Source organism: Chiloscyllium punctatum, chromosome 37 (genome assembly GCF_047496795.1).
Source record: "Chiloscyllium punctatum isolate Juve2018m chromosome 37, sChiPun1.3, whole genome shotgun sequence".
In the NCBI taxonomy this organism is placed as follows: Eukaryota; Metazoa; Chordata; class Chondrichthyes; order Orectolobiformes; family Hemiscylliidae; genus Chiloscyllium; species Chiloscyllium punctatum.
Genome location: NC_092775.1, coordinates 54,070,706 through 54,098,529, shown reverse-complemented (window position 1 = coordinate 54,098,529; position 27,824 = coordinate 54,070,706). Strand labels below are relative to the sequence as shown.

General features: G+C 43.8%; 1 protein-coding gene across 2 annotated transcripts in view; it reads left to right on the top strand.

Moving 5' to 3' along the window:
• The first annotated feature begins 4,565 nt into the window (after positions 1-4,565).
• The window catches only part of stx16 (syntaxin 16), a 49,727-nt gene continuing 26,468 nt past the window's right edge, over positions 4,566-27,824 (top strand). Inside the window, exons 1-3 of one of the 2 annotated variants that reach the window (XM_072556843.1) lie at positions 4,566-4,740; positions 22,132-22,239; positions 23,993-24,133. In XM_072556843.1, coding sequence (XP_072412944.1) covers positions 4,660-4,740; positions 22,132-22,239; positions 23,993-24,133 — 330 coding nt within the window. In that variant the 5' untranslated portion in view covers positions 4,566-4,659. The other variant, XM_072556844.1, reaches the window with a different exon arrangement.

Genomic DNA, 27,824 nt, shown 5'->3' with positions numbered 1-27,824 from the left:
CTGCAAAGATGGTGTAAGGCTGCTGCTTCCTGTCCAATCATGGCTCACATTCTTATATCCATGTGATTTCTGTGATTTTGTATTTTCTGTCCACAGCAATGTTAATTTCTACAGCAATGTCAATTTCTATAGGAATGTCAATTTCCATAGCAATGTAAATTTCTACAGCAAGGTTAATTTCTATAGCAATGTCAGTTTCTATAGCAATGTCAATTGGAACTTATCTCTGCGGTTATCCCCTGTTGTCCACTTAAGCGCTTCAACCACTAACCACTATAGTTCAGTGAAGAGCATCACATCACTACCCCCATGCTGTTCGCCTAAGTACTCCAACAATTTTAATGGTCCCATGTTCTCTCTATAATCAGTTACCCATTTTAGCAATACAAAACTACTGTTCTTGTCCTTTAAGTAGCTACTAAGAACTCATCACTGATCTAATCAAGTGCCACTATGTTTTTGCAATGCAAAACCGCTATTCTTTGCCCTGTAAGCATCTGCTAAGAACTCATTCCCGACCTAATTAAGTCCAACTTAACCCTTTCTTATTCCGTGGGCTTCCACTGAATCCACAGTAAGGTTCTGGGAGTGTTGCTGAACAAAAAGACCTTGGACTACAGGTCCATTGTTCCTTGTAAGTGGAATGGCAGGTAGACAGGATTGTGAAGAAGGCATGTGGTACACTTGCCTTTATTGGTCAGTGTATTGAGTATCAGAGTTGGAAGGTCATATTGCAGCTGTACAGGACATTGATTACGCCACTTTTGGAATGCCGTGTTCAGTTCTGCTCTCCCTGCTATAGGAAAAAATTGTGAAACTTGAAAGGGTTGGAAAAGATTTACAAGGATTTTGCCAGAGTTGGAGGGTTTGAGCTACAGGGAGAGGCCGAATAGGCTGGGGCTACCTTACCTGGAGCATTGGAGGCCTTATAGAGGTTTATAAAATCATAAGGGGCATGGATAAGGTCTTTTCCCCAGGGTAGGTGAGTTCAAAACTAGAGGCATAAGTTTAAGGTGAGAGGGGAAAGATTTAGAAGGGTTCTTAGGGGCAACATTTTTTCATGCAGAGGGTATCTAGGGGAAGTGGTGGAGGCTGATACAATTGTAATAATTAAAAGGCACCTGGATAGGTATAAGAAAAGGAAGGGTTTAGAGGGTTATAGGCCAAATGATGGCAAATGGAACACAGATTTATTTCAGATATCTGCTCGGTTTGGACGAATTGGACCGACAGGTCGGTTTCAGTGCTGTACCTCTCTAATAGTCTATGACTCTAAGTTGGGATTGTTCTCCTTGGAGATAAGAAGGTTGAGATGAAAGCTGATTGAAGTTTTCAAAATCCTAGAAGGTTGGACAGAGAAGGAGACTTCCACATCCGTCAGAGATTGTCCTGCACTTCCATACATATCATTTACTGTATCTGTTGCTCCCGATATGGTCTCCTCTACAATGGGGAGACAGGACACTCCTTGCAGAATATTTCAGAGAACATCCCGGGACACACACACACGAAACAACCGCACCACTCCGTGGCCAAACACTTGAACTCCCCTTCCTACTCCCCCAAGGGCATGCAGGTCCTGGGACCTTCCAACCACAGGGAACAATGTGGATTTCACCAGTTTCCTCATTTCCCCTTCCCCACCTTATCCCAGATCTAACCTTCCCACTCGGTATTGCCCTCTTGACCTGTCCTCCATGTCCATTGTCCTTCCCACCCATCTGCTCCACCCTCTCTTCTCCTTCCGATCACCTTCACCCTCACCTCCATCTACTTACTGCATTCCCAGCTACCTTCCCCTCAGCCCCATCCCCCCTCCCATTATCTCTCAGCATTCTGGCCCATAAGCCTCAGTCCTGATGAAGGGTTTTGCCCAAAGCCTCGATTCTCCTGCTCCTCGGATGCTGCCTGACCTGCTGTGCTTTTCCAACACTACTCTAATCTTGACTCTGATCTCCAGCAACTGCAGTCCTCACTTTTTCCCAGAGTAAATAGTGTGTGAAGCTGTTTCTATTTGTAAAGGTTACAAGAATGAGAGGTATAAATTTAAAGTGATGTGGAAGCGAAGCAAGGCTGATGTGAGAAAAAGTCTTTTACACATAGTGACTTGGTAGGTTATGGAATGCATTGCCTGAAAATGTGGTGTGAGATATTTAACATGGCATTAGATGGTTTTTGAATAGTAATCATATGCAGGGCAATGGGGGAAAAGGCACCGATCCTCTGAAGAATATCCAACCCAGATCCAGATTCTCACCTTATCACTGTAATGCCACATTTACCGCACTAATCCACCTAACCTGCACATCCCTGGATACTATGGGGGCAATTTAGCATGGCCAATCCACCTAACCAGCACATGTCTGATGTATGAAATGAAACCAGAGCACCCAGAAGAAGACATTGGGAGAATGTGCAAACTCCACATAGACATTCACCTGAGTGTGGAATCAAACCTGAGTCCCTGGCACTGTGAAGCAGCAATGCTAACCACCTTACCACCCCTTTTTATTTGTGGCATATTTAACCTTGAAGAGATCAGAATTCTCCACTACATTAAAAACTATATTAATATAAATTATAAAATATTTAACAATAACATTTTGTAAGATCTGTTGTCCATGGACATGCCAAAAAAGCTTCCACCCTACCACCATATTTATTCCCGTCTGAAACAGTGGCTTCCTATGGGTTGAAGTTGAGCTCATGTTTCACCCTGATAGCTCTTGAAGTGAATGTTTGCCAGGTCATCTCAGAGGGCAGTTAAGAGTCGGTCACATTGCTGTGGGTCTGGAGTCACATAAAGGTCAGGTCAGGCAAAGATGGCAGATTTTGTTCCCAAAGGACATTAGTTAAAAAGATGGATTTTTATAATTCATGATCATCACTGAGACTAGATTGAAGTAAATGCATGTAAATACCATCAGCTGCTGTGCTCAGATTTCAGCCAGTGTTTCCAGAGCTTTGGGCCTTTGGACGACTGGCCCAGTGACACCACCACTAAACCACTCCTCCCCAAACATACATTGACCTTTGGTATTGGTATTCTTAACAAAATTATTCTTCCATTGGATGCAGGTATCACCTGGCAAGGCCAGCATTTGTTGCCCAGTAGTAATTGACCACTTGCTATAGGTATGAGGCCAAATTGTAGACCAGACCAGACCAGACCAGGCAAGGATAGCAGATTTCCTTCCCTAAAGAACTTTAGTGAACCAGGTGGGTTTTTAGGATAATCTGCCATAGGTAATTTGGTTACTATTAATGAGACTGACTTTATATTTCAGATTTTTATTAACTTAATCTAAATTCTACAGCTGCTCTGTTGAGATTCCAATGCATGTTCCCTATATCATAAGCTCGAGTCTCTGGATTGTGAGTCTAATTACATTACCAATGCACCACCATCTCCACAAACCTGGCAGCACGGTGGCTCAGAGGTTAGCACTGCTTCCTCACAGCTCCAGGGAATCAGGTTCCATTCCAGCCTTGGGTGACTGCCTGTGTGGAGTTTGCATGTTCTCCCCGTATCTGTATGGGTTGCCAATCACAGTCTAAAGATGTACAAGTGATGCAGGTTAGCCTTGGTAAATGCGGTGATCGAGGGATGTGTTAGGAGGCTGGGGTTGGGTCTGAGCGGGATGCTCTTTGGAGGATTGGTTGTAGACTCCTTGAGCCAAATGGCCTCTTTCTGCACTGTAGAGATTCTATGTTAGTTTAAGCTTGTGAACAATAACTGATGGATTCTGGACCTTGGCTGTGTTATGTTGTACATCATCATGTGTTCATTGCCCACCCTGAAAAAGTATGGATCTCGATTTGTTGTTTCAAGTAGACCAATCATAAAACAGACAGCACATTACAATTATGACTATTCTCATTGCATTTCTGAAAGGTCCACGATCATGAGGTTTGGGGATGAGAATGCAGCAGAACCTTCATGCCTATGAAATGCACACTTGGGGAGGCAATAACCGAGTGGTATTAGTGCTGGACAGTTAACCCAGAGACCCATATAATATTCTAGGACCTGGGTTTAAATCCCACCATCACAGATGATGGAATTTGAATTCAAATAAAAAAAATCTAGAATTAAGATTCTAATAATGACACTGCTGATTAATGGAAAAAAACCATCTAGTTCTCACATTTCCTTTACAGAAGGAAACGACAATCCTTACCTGGTTTGGTCTACATGTAACTCTCCACCCACAGCAATGTGAATGCTTCTTAATTACTCTCTGGGCAACTAGGGATGGGCAATAAATGATGGCCTGGCCAGTGGCACCCTCATCCCATGAATGAAGAGGGAAAAGAATTTCAAGCATACCTGCTGAAAGAAATGTGGCTAGTGAGGCTTAATTTGACTGGGCAGTTGTGTTTTCACGAGACATTGTTGAGAATTTGATCAGTACACCACAGAGAATGAGCCTGAGGCCTGTATACCAAGTCTATAAGCAAGTGGCTCTCCTCACAGGACACACACACATCCGGAACCTTTCGACCAGGTTGAGTCGGTATCTTTAGGCGGACGGACCCACCTCCCTGTCGGTTGTGGTTTCCGGGTGCTACAGTCATCCCCTTCCCCGGATGCTGTAGATTCTCTCTTCCCCCGGGTTGAGGGATTGAGGGGCCGGTGAGCGGGGAGTAGCAGCAGCTATGGCTACCCGCAGCCTGACCGATGCCTATGTGCTGATGCGGAACCGAGCGGCCCAGAGCCGGCAGTTGCTGGCCGAGCAAGTGAGTACAAAGCCGGGACAGGTCCTGTCCTTGGCCCTGGGCCGAGGCGGCGGCGTCAGCGGCAGCGGCAGCGCTGCGGTGAGTGCCAGTCCCCGTCCCCGTGTTAGTCTGTCAGCCGGGAGAAGGGAGCAGCAAGCCGGGCGGGCACCAGGCCCGGCACCGGGGCCGGGGCCATGGGCAACATGACCCATTGATACAGAGTCTAGCAATAACCCTCCAGACCACAGTGTGGATGTATAGCACGCACAGGTTATTATAGACGATACAGATGTGGAATATTCTGTATAATTTGTACATGCTGTGTAGTATAAAACTAACTTTATTATACAGAATATCACTCTAAGGGCCATTCGATTCCTTAAACCGCTGAATAGTCACAGAGAAAGAGGCCAGGTCACCCCATGAGCAACTCACTCAGTCCTGTTAGCCCCATATTTCTTCACCCGATAATCATCCGATTTCCCTCATATAACCACGACTGCTTTTGCCTCCACTACAATCTCAGGTGGCACCTTCCAGATCCTGACCGTCTGGTTCCTGAAGAGAAGTTTCCTCCTGTCACCTGTGATTTCTGTTGTCATTCGCCTAAAATCAGTTTCCACTGGCTTTCCAACTTCCTGCCAATCGGAACAGGTTTTCCCAACAGCTGTGTCCAGGCCTTTCATGATTTTGAACCAAATTTCTCCATCTTCTCTTCAAGGAAAACAGTGGCAACTTCTTCAATTTACCCGCGTAACTGAAGTGCCTCATCCTTGCTAACGTGCTTTTAAATCTTTTCTGCACATTCTAGCTAAAGTGCAATGCCTGATGTTGTAGTTAATACTCCAGTTGAGGCTGATCCTAAATTGTTATAAAGATTTACTGGAACATCCTTGCTTTTAGACTCTATGCTTTTACTTATAAAACGCAAGGCTCTGTCTGCTCTGTTTCACTACATTCCACCAGCAATGATTCGTGCGTATAAACCCAGGTCCAACACCATATCTGGAATTTTTTTTTGTTACACTGCCTCTTGTTATTCATATGAGATGTATTTCTCTTTTCTGCATTAAATATCATTTGCTGCATACCAGTGTATTCCACCATTCACGTCCACTTGATTTATTCTGCTCATGATTCATTATACTCTCAAATTTTATTTGGCAACCTCACTTCATCCAGTCTAGAAAACAATCATTTCCCACAACTGTTTTCTGTCACAAAGCAAACTTTGTGCACATGCTGACCCTTTTACTTTGACTTTGCTACTAAGCCTGTATTATAGCATTTTACAAAAGTGGGTCAAGTAGCAGAAGGCGAATGCTTATGAAAACATGGTAGTAGTGTCATGTTAATATTGTGTTGTCTTGTGTTCTCCAGTCTCTTCTGTTTACTATGAACCTTCAACCTGATTCTTGGTTGTATTATCCATATGATGTGTGATATGCATTTTATTTGTTCATGGGTATTGCTTGCTAGGTCAGCATTTATTGTTAATTCCTAATTGTCCAGAGGATAGTTAAGAATCAACTGTCTTGCTAAGGATGTTAATAAACCAGATGGTTCTTTTGCAACTATCAACATAGTCCCACATTATGTACATCCAGCAAATGTAGTTAATCAATATTAATCAACATTATCTGGTTGCCATTAGTCTTGCTTTTATTCCAAATTTTAATTAATTTCAAATCATACCATCTAGCATGGTGGGATTCAAACTCATGTCCCCAGGGTTCTGTTTTTCAGTCCAGTGACTTGACCACAACACCCCACACCCTTTTCCTGGTTCGTCTTACTAGTTATTTATTTTATTATCTGAGAACTCTGACTTTATTTGTGCTGCATTCTCCCCTTGTGGAAATGGACTGTGACTGTAACATCTCTTTCCAGACAACCATTTGTTACACGGTTTTGCGTGTCAACCTTTTTGTTTCAGATTCATTCTCACTCCATTGAGGTGTTCTTCTTCCAATTAATTATTTTTCCACCGAATTGCTTCCTGTCTTTCTCCATAGCTAAAGTCTCCTGCTACTTGATCCATCTCATTCCCCAGATCCAAATCGAGCAATTGACATGACGCTTATGATGGCTGGATGTGCTCATCCAAATTCTTTGTAATGTTTGTGATGTTTCCCACCTTGATTACCCTCCCAGGGTGAGCTATATCAGATCCTCACCATCTTCCAGGTGAAAGAAAATTCCTCAAATCTCTCCTTAACATCCTGCCTTTCACCTTACAAATATGACCCCTTGGTGTGTAGAGTTTTGATTTGGGCTTTTATTTTGAAAGCATATATGTTTAATGGTTTAATTCTACATTAATAATGATGTAATGAATAGCTTATGATTCAAGTTTGAACAAAACTGCAAAATGTACATTTTCCTTTACTTGGAACCCATAACTTGTAGAAGCAGCAGAATGCTTTTTCACTCAAGTCCATACATGCTGTATAAGGTAGAGACTATCTTCTATGCGGGACAATTTGCAAGTAACTACATTTGCTGGGAGTACAGAACAAAAGAAGTGGGAGCAGGAATAAGATCTATAGCCCCTTATGCCTGTCCCACCATAACATAATCATGACACTTCTGCCCCACGCCTCATGCCAGCTCCTCATAGCCATCAACTCCTCTATTCTAAACATTTATGTACCTCCTGTTTGAATACTTTGTGTTCTATTTTCCACAACTCTTTACTACTCAGGAGAATAAATTTATTTGTACCTCAGTTTTAAATGCACGTATCCTTATTTTGCAACTATGTCCCTTAGTTCGAGATTCCTTCCCTAGTGGTAACGTCATCTCAACATTTGCATATCAAGCTCCTTCAGAATCTTGTATGTTTCAATTCATTATTTGGGACTTCAGTAAATAGATTCTGGAATATTATCGTAACAATATGCCAGACATCAAAAGTGCAACAGGACATCTTGGTGGCTTTAATATCTAAAATTATCTCACAAAGTTTATATTTGAAAAATTAAATCAAACAGTAAATTAAGATTTTAAAACTTATTTTGTAGTCAAAAAGTGTGGCGCTGGAAAAGGCACAGCAGTTCAGGCAGCATCCAAGGAGCAGGAGAGTTTATGATTCAGGCATAAGCTCTTCAGGTTTAGAATTGAAAGAATTCATGTGTATAATATGGTGATACTACAGCTTTAAGAGATATATTTTGTCTTGGTTTTTTTTTATGAAGAAAGGTTGTGACAGAGATGGCAAGCAGTCTGCTCAAAGCCTTTAAAGTAAACAGCTTGTGAGGTCTTGGGGGTTTTTAACAAGTTGGAACAATAGAAACAGCCTGAATGGGTGGCATCAAGTTTGCACAGAACTAGAATTTTTTTTAGTTTTAGCCTTCAGTAGCAGTTGCTGGGGTCTTGAAACTGTAGGGAGAAGCTGTTTTTCCTCCCTTTCTCTCACTGTTAAAAATTGGGGTTCTCTTACTGCTGCTAGAATTGCATTTGAGACAATCTATTTTACTCAATTTACGTCAGCAAAGGGTGTGATTAATGAGCTGTTACTATATCGGGACAGGTACTGTTTAGTAGTTAAATAATCTATTATTCTATTAAGTTTTCCAATACTGTTGTTATTCTAATTTTGCTTTTGTATTTTAATTATAGTGTATGAATAAAAACTGGTAGTTTGACCCAAAGGAATTACGTCTGGAATGCAACATCTGGCACTTGCCTTTAAAATAAGAAGATGTTAGGGTCTAAGCTGTCTTTTCCTATTTTTAGGTTGTTTCAGGTATATGCCCTTCATCAGGAATGTGGGGTGGGGGTTGGTGTGAGTGGAGAAAGGGGACTGAGAGACAAATAGAACGGGGATGGGGCTGGGGGAAAGGTAGCTGGGAAGGCGATAAGTAGATGCAGGTGGGGGGGTGATGGTGATAGGTCGGAGAGGAGTGAGGAGGAGATAGGTGGGAAGGAAGATGGACAGGTGGGACAGTTCAAGAGGGTTGGAGGGTTGGATCTGGGATGAGGTGTAGGGGAGAGGAGATGTTTATTTAGCTTCACCTTCAGTACATCTGTTCTATTCACCTTAGCCATTCCCAATGGTGGTAAGTTCCATCTTCAAACCACTCTTCACCTGAAGATGTTTCTTATGAATTATACTAAACTCATTATGAATGATTCCTCTGGCCCTTGGTATTGGTCTTGCTTGCAAGCAGAAGTATCTCCTCTCTATTTATCCTCTCAGTATGTAATTCTGAAGACTACACCTGCTCTTTCTTTGAGAAAATTGCCCCTATTTGTTCAGGTTTTCATGATGTGTATAAACTCTCAGTTCTGGCATCATTTTTAGATTAGATTAGATTACTTACAGTGTGGAAACAGGCCCTTCGGCCCAACAAGTCCACACCGCCCCGCCGAAGCGTAACCCACCCATACCCCTACATCTACATCTACCCCTTACCTAACACTACGGGCAATTTAGCATGGCCAATTCACCTGACCTGCACATCTTTGGAGTGTGGGAGGAAACCGGAGCACCCGGAGGAAACCCACGCAGACACGGGGAGAACGTGCAAACTCCACACAGTCAGTCGCCTGAGGCGGGAATTGAACCCGGGTCTCTGGCGCTGTGAGGCAGCAGTGCTAACCACTGTGCCACCGTGCCGCCCACAAATTTTAGTAAATCCTTTTCTGCATCTGCACCAGGGTCCCATTTCCTCTTTGATTTGAGGATTGCTTAGTTTACTGGGTCATCCCAGCAGCTGGATTTAACCCAAGGTAGTCATGGGTTTTATCACTTCAGGATATCCCAAAGTGCTACGCAGCTAATGAAACACTTTTGAAGTGAAGTGTAGTCATTGTTGCATTGTAGGAAATATGTCAGCCAAATTAGCACAGCAAGCTCCCACAAACAGCAATACGCTGTTGGCTGGATAATTTATTTCAGTGACATTAGTTGAATATTGATAAATATTGACACATGGACTGGCTGATATTTTACTGATGTCTTCACCTCTAGCCCAGTGCACTGATCTCAAACGCATCTCTGTTGGACAGTAGTCTTAATCAATATTGGGTGTATCAGGGAGGAGAAATCTGGGACCATCTGAGCCTTGCTGGTTACTAAACTATAGCTTTTTCTGCCCAGACTTTGCAAGAAGCCAGGGAGCAAACCAATTTATTCTGGAAGAAAAGAGCCTTTATCTTTCTCTGCAGGTTATGAATTGGTCACTGAAGGAATGATGTAATTCAACTTCCTACATGTCCAAGCATTTTGAGTTAAAAGGAGAACTATTCTGACCAAAGCTGAGAACCGATCTCTCAAGGTGACCTCTTTTTGAGTATAAGAGGTTGATGCTGTCAATTAATGGATGTTCTGTACTTAATGGTATGCTAATTAATGCAAGAGTTTTAATTGTTAAAGGCTGGCTTGTAGCTGACAGTGACAGAAGAACCACATATAGCACAGTAATGTCTGCCAATAAACAGTTTTTATCACAATATTAATAGTGAAATCATATCCGTATTATTCTGTCTTCTGAGAACATGTCATGGTAGCATTTGAGATCAGGATTAGAACCTAGCTCCTGACCAGAACATTTACCTATAACCTTGACAGAAAAAACTGAATTAAAAACACAACATGCTGGAAAAAGCTCAGACCTGAAATGTTAATGCTTTCTCCAAAAGTGCTGCCTAACATAGAACATAGAAAAAATACAGCGCAGTACAGGCCCTTCGGCCCTCGATGTTGCACCGACCGAAGCCTACCTAACCTACACTAGCCCAATAACTTCCATATACTTGTCCAATGCCCGCTTAAATGACCATTAAATAACCTGATATTTTTTCCAGCATTTTCTTTTATATTTGACCTACATATTTGATTCTTTACTCGGACCTTGGCCCATGCCCTCGCTATCCTGCCCATGACCTGCAAAATCCTCCTGCTGCGTTCAATTCCTGCCCTGTAAATCTACTGTAAAATAAAAATCCATCAGTAATCATGCTAACCTGACAAAAAATTGTGGAGTGTCAATGAATGTCAGAGCAATAGAACTAGGAAATCTACATTTGGTAAGACATTTGGAAGAGAAGTTCTGCGGTATTTAATTCCTCAATGATTATTTAGTGAGTCCCTTCTGATCTGATGAGGTGCTGTAAAGTCTTGGTGCCAGCCCAGTTTGCTGTTAACCTCTCCAAAAGTTATTCAAAAAAAAGTAAAATATGTTGGAAGAGTTTCAAGGAAGCAATTTATTCTTGCTACTTTTTTCTCGTTAATGCCTGCAATATTAATCATGCTTTTAAATACATTTTTTCTGGTTTAAAATTAATGGGGAATGATTTAACATGAGTTATAATTAATGCTGGGGTTTAATCAATGTATGGTATCAAGCATGCTGCATGAATTGTTTGTGGGTTGTATAACTGTACCTTGCGGCTTATCCTACATTCTTGTGTTTATGTATTGATGCTGGAGTTTAATTGCTGCATTGTGGAATACAAAATTTGAGAATGATTTGGTACAGAAGAAGCCATTCAACTCAGCACAGCTGTGAGGGCTTGCTGAAGGATCTCTCTAATCACTCCCACATCTCTGCCTTGCAAATATTCCACTTCCTGTTTTTAAACAATTCTCTTTTCCAATCTACTATTGAATTCACCTCCACCAACTCAGACAGTGTCCTCTAGATAATCAGAGATGGACAATAAACTCTGACCGAACTCCACATTCTGTGAATGAATTTTTTTAAAAATCCAGTTTAGAAATACCACTAATTTATTTTCAGTATTGTCATGTTTGTTCCTTTTAATTCCCAATTGACAGTAAATCTGTGACCTGTGGAGACTGCTACTGGAAACATTTTCTGCCTACCACTTTTATTGAGACTCTTCATGATTTTAAATACCTTTGTCAATCCCCCATTAATATTATCCATTTTAAGATTAAACTGAATGTCGAAGGATATATTTACAGATTGCCAGTGCTTTTTTGGTTGTTAAGCCTTCAGCATCTTTAATCTCACTTCATTACTGAAGCCTTTGATTCCTGCTACTACTCTAATAGCTGTTGAGAAGTCTGGAAGTGAGCACGGTATTCCTGTTTGTCCACAAGTATGTTGGAGCTGGGATTCACCTGTACCTTGAGGAATATGTGAATCTTTGTCGGCTTTAGTCATGGAGTATTTTGGAATGTAAATGTGCTGCGGTTTCCTCAGTGTACATTGTAGCATATGGTTTTAGATGCAAGCATAGACTATGCAGTATATTTGTTGGTGTCAAGAGTGTGATGCTGGAAAAGCACAGCAACTCAGGCAGCATCCGAGGAGCAGGAGAATTGATGTTTCGGGCATAAACCCTTCATTGGGAATGATGAAGGGCTTGTGCCAGAAATGTCGATTCTCCTACTCCTCGGATGCTGCCTGACCTGCTGTGCTTTTCCAGCACCACTCTCACGACTCTGATCTCCAGCATCTGCAGTCCTCACTTTCTCCTGGTATGTGTGTTGGTGCTGGATTTAGGAATGATTAATGAATTGAAAGTCTCTTCCAGATCCAATACTATAGATGTTTGGGATTGTCTCTGTCTATTTCCTAATGGATATGGCTTCTTAGTCCAAGCTGCCTGAGTTGGTTACTTCATTCAGAGAGATCATCAGTTGCTGAGTGTAAGAAGCAGGATGATGGTGGGGGTGGGATCCAGCGAAGATTGGTCTGAGGTACATTTGAGGCAATGTAGAGAGTTCTATGCTGTGATTAACTGGAAATAGTTGGTGCTGTTGGATTTGAATCTGGAGTTTCAGGTTCAGAGGCAGGGACAATACCCACTGGATTGCAGGACTTCTAGAGGAATATGTAATGGTCAGGTTTAGAGTGTGAAGTAGGATGTCTGTAGGGGAACCAAGGTGAGGAAGCTGTTGCCTAAGAGTTTACATTTGGAGAAATTAGATTTAGATTAGCTTACTTACAGTGTGGAAACAGGCCCTTCGGCCCAACAAGTCCACACCGACCCGTTGAAGCGCAACCCACCCGTACCCCTACATTTACCCCTTATCTAACACTACAGGCAATTTAGCATGGCCAATTCACCTGACCTGCACATCTTTGGACTGTGGGAGGAAACCAGAGCACCCGGAGGAAACCCACACAGACACGGGGAGAACGTGCAAACTCCACATTTACGTTCTGACAAAGATGGTTTAGTTCTTTGTGCAGTGTTAGACAATCTTAACCAGAAACCCTGTCTGTTTGGGAAAACTTAATAAAACTCTTGACCATTTAATGTTCAGTTCAACATTTAAGCTAGTCTGCTACTACAGTGCAGAGGGAGTGCTGTCCTCGTGGTTTCTGTTTTTCAGATCAGCTGCGAAACTGAGCAATGGAGGAAGAATGGGGGTTATTAAGGCTGGCATGCCCCTCTCAACCAAGAACATCAAAGAATTGATTTAATGTGTCATTTATGTGGTGCTGCATGTGGAATCTCACTGTTTGCCAGTTGGCTCCTACCTATGTTTGCCCATATGATAGTGCACCTGGAATGTTATTCAGTATTGGTGGAGCACTTGTGATGTTTCGGAGAGATGTGATAAGTTGTGATCTCAATACAAGTCTTTGACAAGCATCAGATGCTATTGGTGCTGGTGAGCCTCTCTGTGTGGAGCTTTTTAGGTTAAAGTGCAGTGATTAATTATTATAATGTTATTGCAGGTTTTATTCTCCAGGTGAATTCACCTAGTTTACACTGGCTCAGTAACCCCTGCCCTGCCCTGCCCCGTCCCGCCAACCACATTTATCAATTGCATAGATTAACTAATCTACCGTCATGAGGAGTGCTCCTTCCACCCTTCTCTGCATTATAATGAAACATCCTGGAATTAATGTTGTCATGCAGTTTAATTTTGTTTCCTGCAGATAAACTGAGCTGGCTGCTTTTGGCCAGTGAACTTGGTGTAACTGCACTGACGCATGGTTATAGTCCTTACTGGGGATGTTGCTTTCTGTTAACTTACAATCTGTTATGTGTTTTTTACTTACTGTCTGATCTGACCACTTGTGTCTGTTTCCTCTGTTCTGGTCTCCCTGGTTGGCTGGGGTCTGATGGATGCTGCCAATCGCTGCAGGAGTTGGATGAGGTACTGTCCAATTTATCATTTGTAAACTACAAATGGGCGAACGTTTTGGTGCTAAGGCCCAATTTAATCTTGTGTTGAGAATTCACCCTTAACAGGAATTTTTAAATGACTGCAAGTCTTTACTTTGTTTCAATACTCCCTCTTCTATCATTAATCATCTTTGATATAAAACATTGCAATCTCACATTTAAAATATCAAATGAAGATTCTCTGGAGGATCGACAGTTTACTGTGTTTGACAGCAGAGGGTGCCCAGTGCGGTCTTATACCCTATAACATGGTTTAGAAGAGTGTACTGAAATATTTGACATGCCCCCATTGTGTTGTTTGCTCCTGAGTTAGTATTATTTTGAATCAAATCACTTGTCCACTTAGAAACTGACGCTCAGTAGCAGCAGTATATACTAGCTACAAGATACACTGCAGAAATTCACTAAAGATCCTTAGACAGATCCTTCCAAACCCATGACCACATCCACCCAAATGGACTGTGGCAGCAGATGCATACATGGGAACCATCATCTACAAGTTCCCCTGCAAGCTATTCCCCATCCTGAGTTGGAAATATATCGCTGTTCCTTCTCTGTTTGGTCAGAATTCTGAGATACCCTCACTAGGGGCATTGTGGGTCAACTACAGCATGTAGACTGGTAGTGGCTAGTTCTAGGCAATAAAATGCCAGCCGGATAGAGATACCCATGTCCCACGAGTGAACAAAAAAGACACTGCCCAAGTTTGTCATGCTGAGTTGAGACCTAAGCGTGTGCACTCAGCGGTTCTTACCCATTGAATGTAGTCCTGTTTTATTCATTGCAGAATTCTGCAGCCAGAGCCTCTGGTATCTAATCCCACACATTCTTTATCCTGCTCTTGCTCAGTTACGCAAGTAGCCCAGCCCTCAGCAAGATAGGTTTCATAGCTTTGTCCTTATTTCTGTCAGTTTGTGGTCTTGCAGTCTTTTCTCGTGATCTTCTGCCACGCCAGCTGTATCCTCTCCCCCTGACTTTGATTAACCACTCGCCCTAGCTCTGTCTGCTCCGTTAGAGGCCAGTCAGTGGGAGCATCCCCTTCTATGAGTTTCTCTCTTAGTCGTCATTTCTCTCTCCTTGATCAGCAACTTCAAGGATCTCCTATTTGATAATGTTTCCAGATATCCCTGGCCCGGGTTTGTTATTAGACAATAGGTGCAGCAGTAGGCCATTCTGCCCTTCGAGCCAGCACCATCATTCATTGTGATCATGGCTGATCATCCTCAATCAGTATCCTGTTCCTGCCTTATCCCCATAACCCTTGATTCCACAATCCTTAAGAGCTCTATCCAACTCTTTCTTGAAAGTATCCAGAGACTGGACCTCCACTGCCCTCTGGGGCAGAGCATTCCATACACCCACCACTCTCTGGGTGAAGAAGTTTCTCCTCAACTCTGTTCTAAGTGGCCTATCCCTTATTTTTAAACTGTGTCCTTTGGTTTGGGACTCACCCATCAGCGAAAACATGCTTCCTGCCTCCAGAGTGTCCGATCCTTTAGTAATCTTATACATCTCAATCAGATCCCCCCAAGCTTTCTAAACTCAAGGGTATACAAGCCCGGTCACGCCAATCTTTCAAGACAGTCCTGCCATTTCGGGAATTGACCTCATGAACCTACTCTGCACTCCCTCAATAGCCAGAATGTCTTTCCTCAAATTTGGAGACCAAACCTACACACAGTATTCCAGGTGTGGTCTCACCAGGGCCCTGTACAGCTGCAGAAGGACCTCATTGCTTCTATACTCAATGCCTCTTTTTATGAAGGCCAGCATGCTATTAGCCTTCTTCATTGCTTGCTGTACCTGCATGCTTACCTTCATTGACTGATGTACAAGAACACCTAGGTCTCGTTGTACTGCCCCTTTACCTAAATTGATTCCATTTAGGTAGTAATCTGCCTTCCTGTTCTTGCCACCAAAGTGGATAACTACACATTTATCCACATTAAACTGCATTAAACTGCATCTGCCATGCACCTTTCCACTCACCTAGTCTGTCCAGGTCACCCTGTAATCTCCTAACATCCTCCTCACATTTCACCCTGCCACCCAGCTATGTATCATCAACAAATCTGCTAATATTACTTTTAATACCTTCATCTAAATCATTAATGTGTATTGTAAAAAGCTGCGGTCCCAGCACTGATCCCTACGGTACCCCACTGGTCACCGCCTGCCATTCCGAAATGGAGCCGTTTATCACTACTTTGTTTCCTGTCAGCCAACCAATTTTCAATCCATGTCCGTATTTTGCCTCTAATACCATGCACCCTAAGTTTGCTCACTAACCTCCTATGTGGGACTTTATCAAAAGCTTTCTAAAAGTCCAGGTACACTACATCCACTGGATCTCCCTTGTCCATCTTCAGAGTTACGTTCTCAAAAAATTCCAGAAGATTAGTCAAGCATGGTTTCCCCTTCATAAATCCAAGCTGACTCTGACTCTGACCTATCCTGTTACTGCTATCCAGATGTGTTGTAATTTCATCCTTTATAATTGACTCCTGCATCTTTCCCACCACTGAAGTCAGACTAACTGGTCTATAATTCCCTGTTTTCTCTCTCCCTCCTTTCATAAAAAGTGGGACAACATTAGCCACCCTCCAATCTGCAGGAACTGATCCTGAATCTATAGTGAGAGGTGTCTGGCTGCTACAACCAACAGTGTACATTCTTCCCATGCTTGCATCTTTCCTGAAATTCTATCAGTCTTTTTCGTATTTCTTTTTTTGGTTTACATTTTGTGTGGCATGGCCTTGAGTATAACCTGTTTGCTGCTGGCTGCTTCATTAGAGTAGCCTCATTGTGCAGTGGCTGCCTTCTGTACTGCATTGTATATCACAAATATTTGATTGGACCCTTGATTTTGCCTTGTGGGGTCAGCAAGGTGCTTGAGCAGCATAGCTGAAAATGTGTTGCTGGAAAAGCGCAGCAGGTCAGGCAGCATCCAAGGAGCAGGGAAATCGATGTTTCAGGCATGAGCCCTTCTTCAGGGCTTGAGCAGCATAGACAGTAAAAGTCGAAAAGTATGGCACTGGAAAAGCGTAGCCAGTCAGGTGGTATCAGAGGGGCAGGAGAATCGATGTTCCAGGCATAAGCCCTTTATCAGGAATGTGTGTGTAGGGCGGGGTGGGTGTGGGAGGAGTTGGGGGTGAGGGGAGGGAGGGGAAAGGGGGCTGAGAGTTATAGGAGGATGGGAGTGGGGCTGGGGGGAAGGAGCTGGAAAGACGATAGGTAGATGTAGGTGGGGTGGGGGTGATGGTGATAGGTTGAAGCAGGTAGGTGGGAAGGAAGATGGACAGGTGGGAAAGTTCAGGAGGGCGGTGCCAAGTTGGAGGGTTGGATCTGGGATATGGTGGGGGGAGGGGAGACGAGCAAACTGGTGAAATCGATGTTGATGCTGTGTGGATGGATTCTCAAGATGGGAGAGGAGGCATTCTTCCTCTGGGCTTCAGATAGCTAGGATTTGGTGTTGGAGGAGGCCCAGCACTCTTATGTCCTTAGTGGATCGGAGGGGGATTTGAGGTGATTGGCCCCAGGGCAGTGGGATTATTTGGTTCATGTGTCCCCGAGATGTTCTCTGAAATATTCTGCGAGTTGGCGTCCTATTTCCCAATGTAGAGGAGACCACATCGAAAGCAACCGGCACAGTAGATGAGACAGCAAAAGACCATAAATTGGCAGGGGCAGTCTGAGTCTTTGAATGAAAACCATGAGGTGGTGGTGGACTCTTAATTCACTGTGTCAGGGAATGCTGGGATATTTCACTGGATCGATTGACTGGCGATTTCATCCCTGCTGGCCTGTCCACACTTGGAGTACTGGGTGTAGTTCTGTTTAATCTATTTTTCTGATCAACGCCTTCAGCATCATTATTCTAGAGGTGTGGGGAATGTACTTGGTGTGATTGCTTACTGTATTCAGATATGGTTGGAGAGAAGTTGTGGAACAACGCTCCATTCTCTCCACCAGGTATAATGGTGTAACTTTGAGTGTGCCGTTAACCAAGCTGTCTGCTAACCAGGGTGTCACTGTCTTCAATTGGGCAAGTTCACATTGTGTGGGTTTTGGGGGTGTAGCAGAAACCTTTCTTTGAGCTAGCGCAGTTGAAATGTTGTAGCAGAAATTGCCTGACCAGTGAAGCCTGAATCATTGTCCTGGTTCCAGATTTACTGTGCATCCAGTATTTTCTGTTTCCCCCTTCAAAGCCTATGAAAGTAGGGACTGTATCAGCCAACATTAAAATGAGAAACAAAGTAGCTATTCTGTATGTGGGGAAAACTACATAGTTTAGCATTTTTTGTGCAACAGCTTTAGGTCCTTAAATTAAAGGACTTGATTAACAATTTGACATGGCGTGGTGCCCCTACTTTCTTATTCACTCCTGGGATATGGGTATGACAGATTATGCCTGCATTTATTGTCCATTCCAGATTGCTGTGGAGAAGGTGTAGAAATACCCACATCTCTGTTAAGGAGGTATTCTGGGATTTTGACCCAGTGATACTGAAGCAATAACAAAGTATTTCCAGGTTAGGATGGTGAGGGGAACCTGCAAGTGGTGGTGTTCCCATGTATCTGCTGCTCCTGTTCTCCTACCTGGTTGAGAAAGCAGGTTTTGAAGGTGTTGTTAGAGGAGCTTTGTTGAGTTACTGTCGTTCATCTTGTAGATGTTACACACTACTGTATCTGCACATCACGAGTGAGAAACCGAATGTTGAAGTTGTTAGATGTGTTGCTTTATCCTGTATGTTAGGTAAAAATAATGACGGCAGATGCTGGAAACCAGATTTTGGATTAGTGGTGCTGGAAGAGCACAGCAGTTCAGGCAGCATCCGAGGAACAGCAAAATCGACGTTTCAGGCAAAAGCCCTTCAGGAATAAAGGCAGGGAGCCTGAAGCGTGGAGAGATAAGCTAGAGGAGGGTGGAGGTAGGGAGAAAGTAGCATGGAGTACAATAGGTGAGTGGGGGAGGGGATGAAGGTGATAAGTCAGGGAGGAGGGTGGAGTGGATAGGTGGAAAAGGAGATAGGCAGGTAGGACAAGTCCGGACAAGTCATGGGGACAGTGCTGAGCTGGAAGTTTGGAACTAGGGTGAGGTGGGGGAAGGGGAAATGAGGAAACTGTTGAAGTCCATATTGATGCCCTGGGGCTGAAGTGTTCCGAGGCGGAAGATGAGGCGTTCTTCCTCCAGGCATCTGGTGGTGAAGGAGGCCCAGGACCTCTATGTCCTCAGCAGAGTGGGAAGGGGAGTTGAAATGTTGGGCCACAGGTCGGCGTGGTTGATTGGTGCGGGAGTCCCGGAGATGTTCCCTAAAGCGCTCTGCTAAGAGGCGCCCAGTCTCCCCAATGTAGAGGAGACCGCATCGGGAGCAACGGATACAATAAATGATATTAGTGGATGTGCAGGTAAAACTTTGGATGTGGAAGGCTCCTTTAGGGCCTTGGTTGGAGGTGAGGGAGGAGGTGTGGGTGCAGGTTTTGCAGTTCCTGCGGTGGCAGGGGAAGGTGCCAGGACGGGAGGGTGGGTTGTAGGTAGTCATGGAGGTACGGTCTTTGCGGGAGGCGGAAAGGGGTGGGGAGGGAAATATATCCCTGGTGGTGGGGTCTTTTTGGAGGTGGCGGAAATGTTGGTGGATGATTTGGTTTATACGAAGGTTGGTAGGGTGGAAGGTGAGCACCACGGTCGTTCTGTCCTTGTTATGGTTGGAGGGGTGGGGTCTGAGGGCGGAGGTGCGGGATGTGGACGAGATGCGTTGGAGGGCATCTTTAACCACGTGGGAAGGGAAATTGCAGTCTCTAAGGAAGGTGGCCATCTGGTGTGTTCTGTGGTGGAACTGGTCCTCTGAGCAGATACGGCAGAGGCGGAGGAATTGGGAATATGGAATGGCATTTTTGCAAGAGGTAGGGTGGGAAGAGGTGTAATCCAGGTAGCTGTGGGAGTCAGTGGGTTTGTAAAAAAAAGTCAGTGTCAAGTCGGTAGTTTTTACCTTTATCCTGTATGTTGTTAGAGCTGCACCCATCCAGACAACTGGAGAGTATTCTGTCCCCTCCTGAGATATGCCTTGTTGATTGTGAACTGGCTTTGGGGAAGCAGGAGGCAAGGTATGCAGAATTCCTAGCCTCTGACCTGCTGTTGCAGCCACTGTATTTATATAGCTAGCAGAGTTCAATTTTTGGTGAATTGTAACTCCCAGAGTATTGTTAATAGGGATTTAGTGATGGTAATGCCATTGAACATCAAAGGGTGATGCTTAGATTCTCTTGTGGGGATAGTCATTGTCTTACACTTAAATGGCGCAAGTGTTACCTACCGCTTCTCAGCCCAAACCTGGATAATGTCTAGATCTTGTTGCGTTTCAACATGGACTGCTTCAGTATCTGAGGAGTCACAAATGTGCTGAACTTTGAGCAATCATTGGTGAACATCCCCAGTTCTTACCTAATGATGACTGACCAACAATCACAACTGTCTTCCTAAGTGCCAGATATGACTCCAACTAGTCGTGAGATTGCCATTACTCCAGTTTTGTTTGGGCTGCTTGCTGCCACATGCATTCATTGATGTCAAGGGCAGTCACTCTTACCCTGGAATTCTGCCCATGTTTGAACTAAGGCTGTAATGAGGTCAGGAGCTGAATGGCCCTGGCAGAACCCAAACGGAGTATCACCTGCTACTGGCTAGCACTATTGGTGATTCCTTTCATGACTTTGGTGATGTTGGAGAGTAAATTGATAAGACAGTAGCTGACCAGGTAGGATTTGTCCTGCTTTTTTGTGCACAGGACATACGTAGGCAATTTTCCACATTGCCAGTTAGATGTCAGTGTACTGGAACAGCTTGCCTAGGGTGCAGCAAGTTCTAGAGCACAGAAGTTTGGTGTTTCTACAGGATTGTTGGGAGGGTTTACAGCCTTTGCAGTTTTCAATGCTAGCTCACATATGGAGTGCGTCAAATTAGTTGAAGACTGATATTTGTGATGTTGGGGACCTCTGGAGTAGGCTGAAATGGATCATCCACTCAGCACTTCTGGCAGAAGGTTATTGTAAGTGCTCAAGTTTTATCTTCTGCACTGATGTGCTGCCACTCCACCCCATGCAAAAAAAAATATTGAGCATGGGGATGTTTGTGGAGTTGTCTCCTCCTTCAGTCAGGTAATTTTTTTACCACCGTTCATATCTAGATGTGGCAGACCTAATCTGATCCATTGGTTTTGGGATTGCATACCCATGTTGCATGCTGTGTGGCACTCCGAGTCCTGTGTCCTAGCTTCAGCAGGTTGATGCCTCATTTTTATACAGCCTCCTGCACTCCTTATTCAGCCATGTTTGATTTCCTGGCTTGTTGGTCATGGTAAAGTGAGGGATGTGTCTGGCTCTGAGGTTACAGATTGTGGCTGAATATAATGCTGCTGCTAATCGCCCATGGCACCTCTTGAGTTGCTAGATCTATTCAAAGTTTGTCCCATTTATGGCAGTGATAATGCCATAGAACCTGATGGATGGCATCCTCAATATGAACCAGGTCATCTCCGCTGCACTGAAGCTCTTCTGCTCCACCCTCCTTTCTGACCTATCCTCTTCGTCCCCACCTCTATCCACCTATTGTACTCTCAGCTAGCTTCTCCCCAGCCCCACCTTCCTCCTATTCATCTCTCCACCCCAGAGGCTCCCTGCCTTCATTCCTGATGAAGGGCTTATGCCCGAAATGCTGATTTTCCTGCTCTTCGGATGATGCCTGACCTGTTGTGCTTTTCCAGCACTATTCTAATCTAGACCCATCCTCAATATGAAGAAAGGGCATCATCTCCACAGTGGCAAGATGTTGGCCTCACTTCTACCAATACTGTCATAAGCAGACCTGTCTGTGACAAGTAGACTTGTGAACATATGGTCAATTTGCTTTTCCCTCACTACCTATCAAATATCTAGTCTAATAACGCTGTCCTTTATGACCCATTGCTATTGGTCTGGAGTCAAATACAGGCGAGACCAGTGAAGAACAGCAGCTTTCCTTCCCAAAGGGCATTAGTAAGCCAGATGGGTTTTATGACAATCGACAAAGCATGATTGCCATTAGTTTTTAATTCCAGACCATTTAGTGAATTCAGATTTCATCATCTGCCTTGGTGGGATTCGAACCTAAGTTTTCCAGAATATCAGCTTGGTGATCTGGATCACTAGTCTGGTGACGTTCTTCTATTCCTCCTCAGTATCTGGAGATGTGCAACTAGAAGATGATGTTGGATTGCTATGTAGAAGGAGTATATTGACTGTTGTTTGTCTTGTTGACAGATAGCTGATGATCGTATGGCATTGGTGTCTGGGATCAGCCTGGATCCAGAAGCTGCCATTGGTGTAACTAAGAAACTGCCTCCAAAGTGGGTGGATGGAGTGGAGCAGGTAAGTGGCTAGCACATTTCTGGGTAATAGTCTGTACAGGGGATGTTGGGGACTTCCCAATTTCACTGTGGAAGTTAGATCGGTATTAAGGATGTTGTACATGTAATGGTTGGGGATTGTCCAAGAGTCCCTTCAGTCAGTAAGTGTTTGATGGTAAGAGTTGAGCTTCTAGATGATGACCAGATAGAACAGGCATCCCTATCATCAGGTGTGGATCTTGGGGGTAGGTTTTTCTGGCACAAGCTCCCTAAAATCAAATTCTGGCAGATAGATGGATAAAAGTGAGGCTTCCCGCAATCAGAGTCTGGGTCTTTGTGGTGGTAAGAAATGGGGAGATTCTCTGTAACTAACCGTTGCTTGGGGTTGCATTCTATATGACTTGCTGTGACCAATAGCAACAATATATTATATATTACCTTCAACATTGTAAACTAGGTGTATCATAGGCATCCTGTAAAGTAAAAGTTAATTCCAAGTCATATAAGGAGATATGTAGACAAGGAACTGCAAACTTGGTCAATATAGCAGGTTTTGGGGAACAGCTTAAAGGAACTGGAGATGCAGTAGTGGAGAATTTTGAGATTTCCAGTATTTAGTCCTAGGCAGGTGAAGTCCCAGCTGCCAGTGGTACTGTGGTTGAAAAAGAAGGTGAGAGGGCCGAACTGAAGGAACAGAGTTCTCCAAGAGACATGGGGCTGGTGGACGTTGCTGAATTGGAGTGGAATGGAGAAATTTGAATGCAGGGGTAAGATTTTTTTTTTAAATGCGAGATGTTTGTAGAAATAGTGAGGTCAGTGAGTAGAGGGATGATTAAAGAAATGGGAGGTGTTGTGAGCCAGAATCCTGGCAGTACGGTGTTGGATGATTTGAAGCTTACATAATATGGATAAAGAGAGGCCAGCCAGCAGAGCGTTCGGAGACACAAGCAGAAAATGCTGGGAGACATGAAGGCTGCGGGATCCCCGAGTGGATAATGAGATGCATTCAGAAAGTTATGCTCACAGGGAACAAAACACATGAGGCAAGTGGGCAGAGGCAGAAAAAGGGGAGGATATCAGTCTGGGTGAAATAGACAGTTCTAGGGATGAAAAGCAGTCAGAAGCTGAGTTCAGGGTAAAATCGAACATAAACATATAATCAATCTGGTTCAAATTAGGGGTGGGAGCATAGCTGATGGCAGAAGCCGAAAGCTTCAATGGCTTTAACCTTTCCATAATGCTTAATCAGCAAGTGTTTCTGTTTGTGTAGTGTTGGAAGTCAGACAAGTAGTATGAGAAATAAGAGACAATGCAGAGCTCGAGAGAGATGGTGATGAGGTAGAGCTGGGTATTGTCAGTGTAAACTTGGAACATGGTGTGTCTTTGTATGATGCTGAGAGCCAACATGTAGATGTGATATCGGGGGACACCAGAGATAATAGTACAGGAACTGGAAGAGAAGTGAGTTGTCATCTGTAACTGGCTCAATAAGAACGGATCAAGGTGAAGGCAGTTTCACTCAGCTAGGAAGCAGTGGAGAGGTATTGGAGGGGGATGTTGAAACTAATGTGTCAAAAGATTGTCAGCAGATTGAGGAGTCTAGGTAAGGATCTTTTACCTGCGTTATATTCACTTGGGTCATAATTTGGGATGTCAGTAAGGGCTGTTTCAGAACGAGGTCATAGATCGCAACCTGAGGATCAAATCAGTGTATCTGTCAAAATCCATCCGATTAAGATTTTAGTATGTGTTTTTAATTCTTTTTCTTCTTTCAGATTCAGTTTGACATCACCAGAATAAAACAGAAGATGAAGGAGCTGGCTGGTTTACATGACAAGTATCTGAACCGGCCAACACTGGATGACAGTAGTGAGGAGGAGCATGCGATAGAAATCACCACACAGGAAATAACACAGGTCTGGAATCCTTCTGCAGTGAGGTGGCATCAATAAGAGTGGAGGGATCTGGCAGTCAGAAAGGGTGTATATCCTCTGCTTTAATCAGAAATTAACTATAGAATTTTAGGCATCACTCAGTCTGTAAAATCAGTACTAATTCTTCTCCCCTTGAGCCATCTATTCACTGCCGTTTTTTTTTTATACATCCTATTTGTCAGGCAGCCCACTGGAGGCTGGCTGTATGAAATTATTCCAGGCTGCGTTCGGTAAATTTTTGATGGCCAAAGGAATAAACTGCTATGTGGGCAGACAGGAAAATGAAGTTGAAATCACAACTCAAAGGGCTAAATGGCCTGTTATTGCACCCACGTGCTTTGTTCTATATGTGCCTTTCCAACATTTATGAGCATAACTTCAGGATGGATGACTGCTGCTGGAGCTTTGTTGGCTGCATTTGGATGGCTTGCTTCACTCTTACAGTAGAGTCGCATCTTGTATTTTGCCGCTGCACATCTGCATTACTCAAAAATCCTGCCAAGCTCATTTTAATTTACAGTCTCGGCTACCAGAATGGTGAGCAGCAACAGACCGCACAGTTTCCAGCACAGGAGCAGCCCATTTGATCTAAGAGGCATTTGACAGCATTAATGTTCCACTTCAGCCTCCTGCCACTCTATTTACTTTGATATCCTCCTAGTCATAGAGATGTACAGCATGGAAACAGACCCTTCGGTCCAACCCGTCCATGCCGACCAGATATCCCAACCCAATCTAGTCCCACTTGCCAGCACCCGGCCCATATCCCTCCAAACCCTTCCTTTTTGTATATCTATCCAGATGCTTTTTAAATGCTGGAATTCTACCAGCCGCCACCACTTCCTCTGGCAGCTCATTCCAGACGCATACCACCCTCTGTGTGAAAATGTTGCCCCTAAGGTCTCTTTTATATCTTCCCCCTCTCACCCTAAACCTATGCCCTCTAGTTCTGGGCTTCCCCACCCTATTTACTCTCTTCATGACCCTCTCCTATTCTTTTCTTCCAGGTCTATTTAAGGAGAATTTAGTTAAGTGCATCTTTGCTATTCAGATTCTATGTTCTCACTACTTTCTGGGTGAAGAGGTTTCTTCAGAATTTCTTATTGCTGGGTGTCCTATAATAATGGCCTGAAGTTTTGCACTTCCCCACAGCTTTAAAGCCTTTTATTAGATCACCACTTGGCCTTTTTTTCCAAAAGGAAAGAGACCAATTCTATATATACTTTCCTAATGGCTATGGCAATGCATTTTGAAATACTTCAAATAAATTTTAACACTTCTCCCAGTGCTCTAAACCTTTATGTAATAAGGCATCCAGAAGTGTATGCATTACCCTAAATGTGGTGTAACCAGAACTGGCTGACAGATAGGAAACAGTAGGAATAAACCGATAATTTTCTGAGTGGCAGTCAGTGAGTGACTAATTAGGTCGGTGCTTGAACCCCAGCTACTCAATATGTATTAATGATTTAAATGAGGCAACCAGTGGATGGTGTTTACTGGGGCTCTCAAGGCTTTAGATAAGGTCCCATGTTGAGTAGCATGTAAAAGTAAAGTGCATCGGATGGGGTAATGTACTGTCAATTATAGGGAACTATTTGGTAAACAGGAAACAAGGAATAGGCATAAACAACTCATTTTCTGAGTGGCAGCCTGTGTCTAGTTGGGTTCTGCAAGGATCAGTTTTTTTTTACCATAGCTAATCACAAAATGGAGATGCCAGTGTTGGACTGGTGTGGGCAAAGTCAGAGGTCAAACAACACCAGGTTCTAGTTTAGCAGGAAACTACAACCTTTCAGAGCGCTGCTTCTTCGTCAGGTGAAGTCACTGGAGCAGTGCTGCAAAAGCTTGTGATTTCAAATAAACAAAGAAAATTACAGCACAGGAACAGGCCCTTCAGCTCTCCAAGCCTGCGCTGATCCAGATCCTCTATCTAAACCTATCGCCTATTTTCTAAAGATCTGTATCCCTTTTCTCCCTGCCCATTCATGTATCTGTCGAGATACATCTTAAATGGCGCTATCATTCCTGCTTCTACCACCTCCACTGGCAACACATTCCAGACCCACACCAACCTCTGCATAAGGAACTTTCCACGCTTATCTAATCCGTTCCCCCCTCACTTTGAACTCGTGACCCCTAGTAATTGAGTCCTCCACTGTGGGGGAGAAAGCTTCTTGCTATCCACCCTGTCTATACCTCTCATGATTTTGTAGACCTCACTCAGGTTCCCCCCCTCAACCTCCATCTTGCTAATGAAAATTATCCTAATGTATTCAACCTTTCTTCATAGCTAGCACCCTTCATACTAAGCAAAATCCTGGTGAACTTCCTCTGCACCCTCTCCAAAGTAGCCACATTCTTTTAGTAATGTGGCAACCAGAACTGTATGCAGTATTCAAAATGTGACTGAACCAAAGTCCTGTACAACTGTAACATGACCAGACCTAACATGACAAAAGATAACATGATCTTTTGTACTCTATACTCCGTCCGATGAAGGAAAACTGCCGTATGCCTTCTTGACCACTCTACTGACCTGCGTTGCCACCTTCTGGGAATGATGGACCTGAACACCAAGATCTCTCTGTACATCAATTGTAAAGGATTTTTCATTTAATGTATAGTTCGGTCTTGAATTCCAAAATGCATTGCCTCACATTTGCCCCGATTGAACTCTATCTGCCATTTCTCTGCCCATCTCACCAATCTATCTGTATTCAGCTGTATTCTCCTACAGTCCCCTTCACTATCTGCTACTCATCTGCAAACTTGCTAATCAGACAACTGATACCTTCCTCCAAATCATATACAATATAAAACAACAGTGGTCCCAGCATGGCTCCTTATGGAACACCACCAGTCACAGGTCTCCATTTTGAGAAACTCCCTTCCACGACTATTATCTGTATCCTGTTGCCCAGCCAGTTCTCTTTCCATCTGAGGGATGACATCAAGATTGGTGTCATTAGTAGTAGAGTCAAAGACATTAGGAACATTTAAGCAAATGCTGGACAGGCACATGAACAGCAGTAAATTGAGGGGTGTGTAGGTTAGGTTGATCTTAGATTAAGATAAATGCTTGGCACAACATTGTGGGCCAAAGGGCCTGTACTGTACTATGTTCAAACCTTTCTATTTACCAGGCAACATCCTGGTAAATCCCCTCTGAATCCTTTCCAAAGCTTTCCACATCCTTCCTACAATGCGGTGACCAGAACTGAAAGCAAAACTCCCAAGTGCAGCCGTACCTGAGTTTTGAGGGATTGAGGTCCGCTGTACAATCATGAAATGCTAACACACCGTACGCCTTCTTAACAACCTTATTAACCTGGGTGGCAACCTTCAGGGATCTATCCACATGGACACCGAGATTAGATTCCCTACAGTGTGGAAACAGGCAGTTTGGCCCAACAAGTCCATCCCGACCGTCCGAAGAGTAACTGACCCAGACCCATTCTCCTTCATTACCCCTGAATAATGCACCTAACACTACTGGCAATTTAGAATGGCCAGTTCACCTAACTTGCACATCTTTGGGCAGTGGGAGCACCTGGAAGAAACCCATGCAGACATGGGGAGAATGTGCAAAACTCCACACAGACAGGAGTCAGGAATCTAACCTGGGTCTTTGCTGCTGTGAGCCACTGTGTTGCCCAAAGATCTCTCTGCT